This window comes from Rhagoletis zephyria, unplaced genomic scaffold (assembly GCF_001687245.7).
Source record: "Rhagoletis zephyria isolate East Lansing unplaced genomic scaffold, Rhagoletis_zephyria_1.1 Rzeph_scaffold_00681, whole genome shotgun sequence".
Lineage (NCBI taxonomy): Eukaryota > Metazoa > Arthropoda > Insecta > Diptera > Tephritidae > Rhagoletis > Rhagoletis zephyria.
Window position 1 is genome coordinate 24,807 of NW_016157765.1, and position 3,126 is coordinate 27,932.

At 45.9% G+C, this 3,126-nt stretch overlaps 1 protein-coding gene across 1 annotated transcript; it reads right to left on the reverse strand.

The window, feature by feature from the left end:
• Positions 1-546: 546 nt before the first annotated feature.
• Positions 547-2,862, reverse strand: LOC108361016 (uncharacterized). Its single transcript, XM_017613550.1, has one exon. The coding sequence runs from the start codon at positions 2,860-2,862 to the stop codon at positions 547-549; it is 2,316 nt and encodes a 771-aa protein (XP_017469039.1).
• Positions 2,863-3,126: the final 264 nt, after the last annotated feature.

Sequence of the window (3,126 nt, forward strand, 5' to 3'; positions counted from 1 at the left end):
AAACGCATATCCAGTATATTTGGCGTACCTCATTGACGATAATTTCCTTGTGGCGATGATATTTTCGGTGGAACAAATCAACAATTAAAAATGTTACCGGGTGATTACGTGATAGAATAATTGGCCGTTTTATGCTGACGGGAACTCCTTCGATTGAGTCTATGCGTCCTTTTACTCGGAGCAGCCCTGTTTCATCTATGAAAGGAGAACATTTAAAAATTATACTCTTACGACTTACAAATTGTCCTCTCTGGAGGCATTCTATCTCCTCTGCAAAAGCTTCGTACTGGCAGTTTACGAGAACTAAGATTTCTGCACTTTTTATGGTGGTATCTTCAATTACCGTCCGAAGGAAACCTGACTGAATCTGATGTTTGTTGACTAAACGAAGAAACCGTAAGACAACTTTCACAGAGCCATGCAGCCGTTCCCACTTGCTGAACCTTGTCATCTCTGGTAAGATAGGGCGCAACGGTGTTTATCATGCTGACATCTATGTGCTGTATTGGCTCAGACTCAGTAGCGTACGATAGTGGTTTTAGGCCATTATGACTCGGGGAGTTGTAAGAATTGGGGACCGTTAAACCATCTTGAGTCCCCGTCAAGTTTTGTAAACTGTTTCCACTTCGTAGCGTCATCGGCCACATTGTTCGCAGAGCGCACCCACCTCCAATCGTCCACGTACGTTGACTCTAAAATTTCGCCATCCCTTAACGCTACGAGCTGATTAAATTTGCGCGCATCGGATCTCACCCAATAGAGAACATTCTTCGAATCGGTCCAATATATCTCCTTAAATACGGGTAAAGTCATCTCTTTTCTTATGAATTTCGAAAGTCGTAATCCCAAAATAGCACAAATCAGTTCCAGGCGCGGTATAGACACGGGCTTTAAAGGCGTAACTCGAGACCTGGATGCTACCAGGCAGAAGCTCACCGTACCATCGACTGCGGCTCTCAAATAAGCTGCCGTTGCATACGCGGCCGTGCTTGCGTCGCAAAATATGTGAAGCTGTAACTCCGGGCTACGACTAGCTAGAGGATAGCAGCGTGGTATGCGAATACGAGTTATTTGCGGTAGTATCCGGATCCAAGACCACCACGCCTTGCAGTCTGCCTCGTTGATGGGATCATCCCAAACGCATCCTGATCTCCATATATTTTGTAAAATTATCTTGGCTTGTATCATGTAAAACCCTATCAATCCAATAGACATGATCACTCTGAGAATGCTGCGCTTCGAGGGATGTATGTTCTCATTAAAAACTGCCCGGTTGAATCTTTCAACGAATGTGAGCTCGTCTGTTTGAGGCATCCACCACATGCCTAGGACCTTTTCGAACGTCGCAGTAGATTCTTTAAGGCACTTGTTGCTTTGTGCTTTTGTACCCGAAATGGCTTCGAGTACTTTAGCAGAATTGGAGAGCCACTTACGCATTACAAAACCACCCTCACTGTGTATGTGCTTCCCCTGTCCCGCAACCGTGATCATCTCCCGTTCAGTGTCAACACTCTGCAACCAGTCGTCTACATAAGTGTTGCGATTAATAGCATCAACCGCTTTCGGAAACTCATTGCTAAATCGGCCAGCGTTTTTGTTTTTTATGAAGTTGGCTAGGGTTGGGGAGCAGGCAGCTCCAAATGTTATGACGGCCATTACGTAAACGTCCGGCTCCCGGTGGCGTTCTCCGGATCGCCAGAGAAACTGTTGAGCCCGTTGATCCTCACTGCGTACTCGGATCTGGTGAAACATCTCTCGAATATCCCCTGTGATTGCAACAGAGTGCTCCCGAAATCGAATCAATACACCAAGTAGCGATGCCAGCATATCGGGTCCTTTAAGAAGGTAAGTGTTCAATGCCACACCGTTCACAGTCGCGGCAGCATCCCACACCACTCTAATTTTACCTTTATTTTTATTGGTCACAGTAAAACTAGGAAGGAACCACGATCTTCCGCCTTTGCATAATTTTCGGATATACCCCTTCTCCTCAAAGACTTTTAGCTGTACGTTAAGAACCTCTCGTAAGTTGGGGTCCCGACTCATCCTTCGTTCCAAGCAGTCAAGTCGTCGGATCGCCATCGACCATGACTCAGGCAGATTGATGTGGTCATATTTCCACAACAAACCGGTCTCCCATTTTTTCAGCTCCGGATGATATTCAGTAGATGACTCCATAATTTCTAGAGCCCGCTCATCGGACTTGGAACGCAGCGAATCGGGTTTCAAGCAGACTTCCACTGCCTCCAAAGCGTAATTTTCCTTGATGGTTTCATCCAATCTCACAGCAGGCTCGCAAGAGCATATATGCATCACTCTATTGTAGTTTATGGATGGTTCAGTACGACGCCCATACACAGACCAACCAATCCTGGACTTGGTCGCTATAAGAGGATTACCTTCACTTTCCTTGACTGTAAGAGGCACACCAAGTTTAGCGTTGTCAATCCCGAGAAGTATCGTGGCGCGAACAGCGTTGTATGGTTCGATCGTTAGGTGCCTTAGGTGACTATGCGAATCCAGAATTTCTTGTGTTAGCGAGTGTTCTGGAAGGTCAAGGCTGGATATGGTGCGAACGCTTGGAAGATAAAAGCGTGGAGATGTGTCACTAGTTGGTGAGATACCCACAGTGATCACTTTAGAGTCAGGCTCATTTTGGGTGATGTCTCCAGTCCAACGTAGGCAAAGGTCCTCAGAAGGGCCATCCAAGCCAAGTTCTTCAGCCACGTGTCTCTCCAGCAATGTACACGCAGACCCATCGTCGATGAGCGCATATGTTTTCATTGACCTCGACTTTCCATACAAAGTTATCGGAACGTACCGGAACATAGCTTTTGTTGATTGACTCTTAATATGCGGCATAACAGTCTCGTTGGTTTTTTTTTGTCATTCGGTGTAGGTAGATCGTACGAATGAAGGAGTATGTGATGAGGTTTGGAGCAACCGTCGATACTGCAGCGATTATTAAGTCGACAGTTTTTTAAAAAATGTTTCTTGAAGCACCTAATGCATAATTTCTGTTCACGTACAAAGCGCCACCTCTCGTTTGTCGTTAGAGCGCGGAAAAGCTTACAGTTTTCTAGCCGATGGTCACCGTCACAGCTAGCGCAGCGTAAATGTGAATTG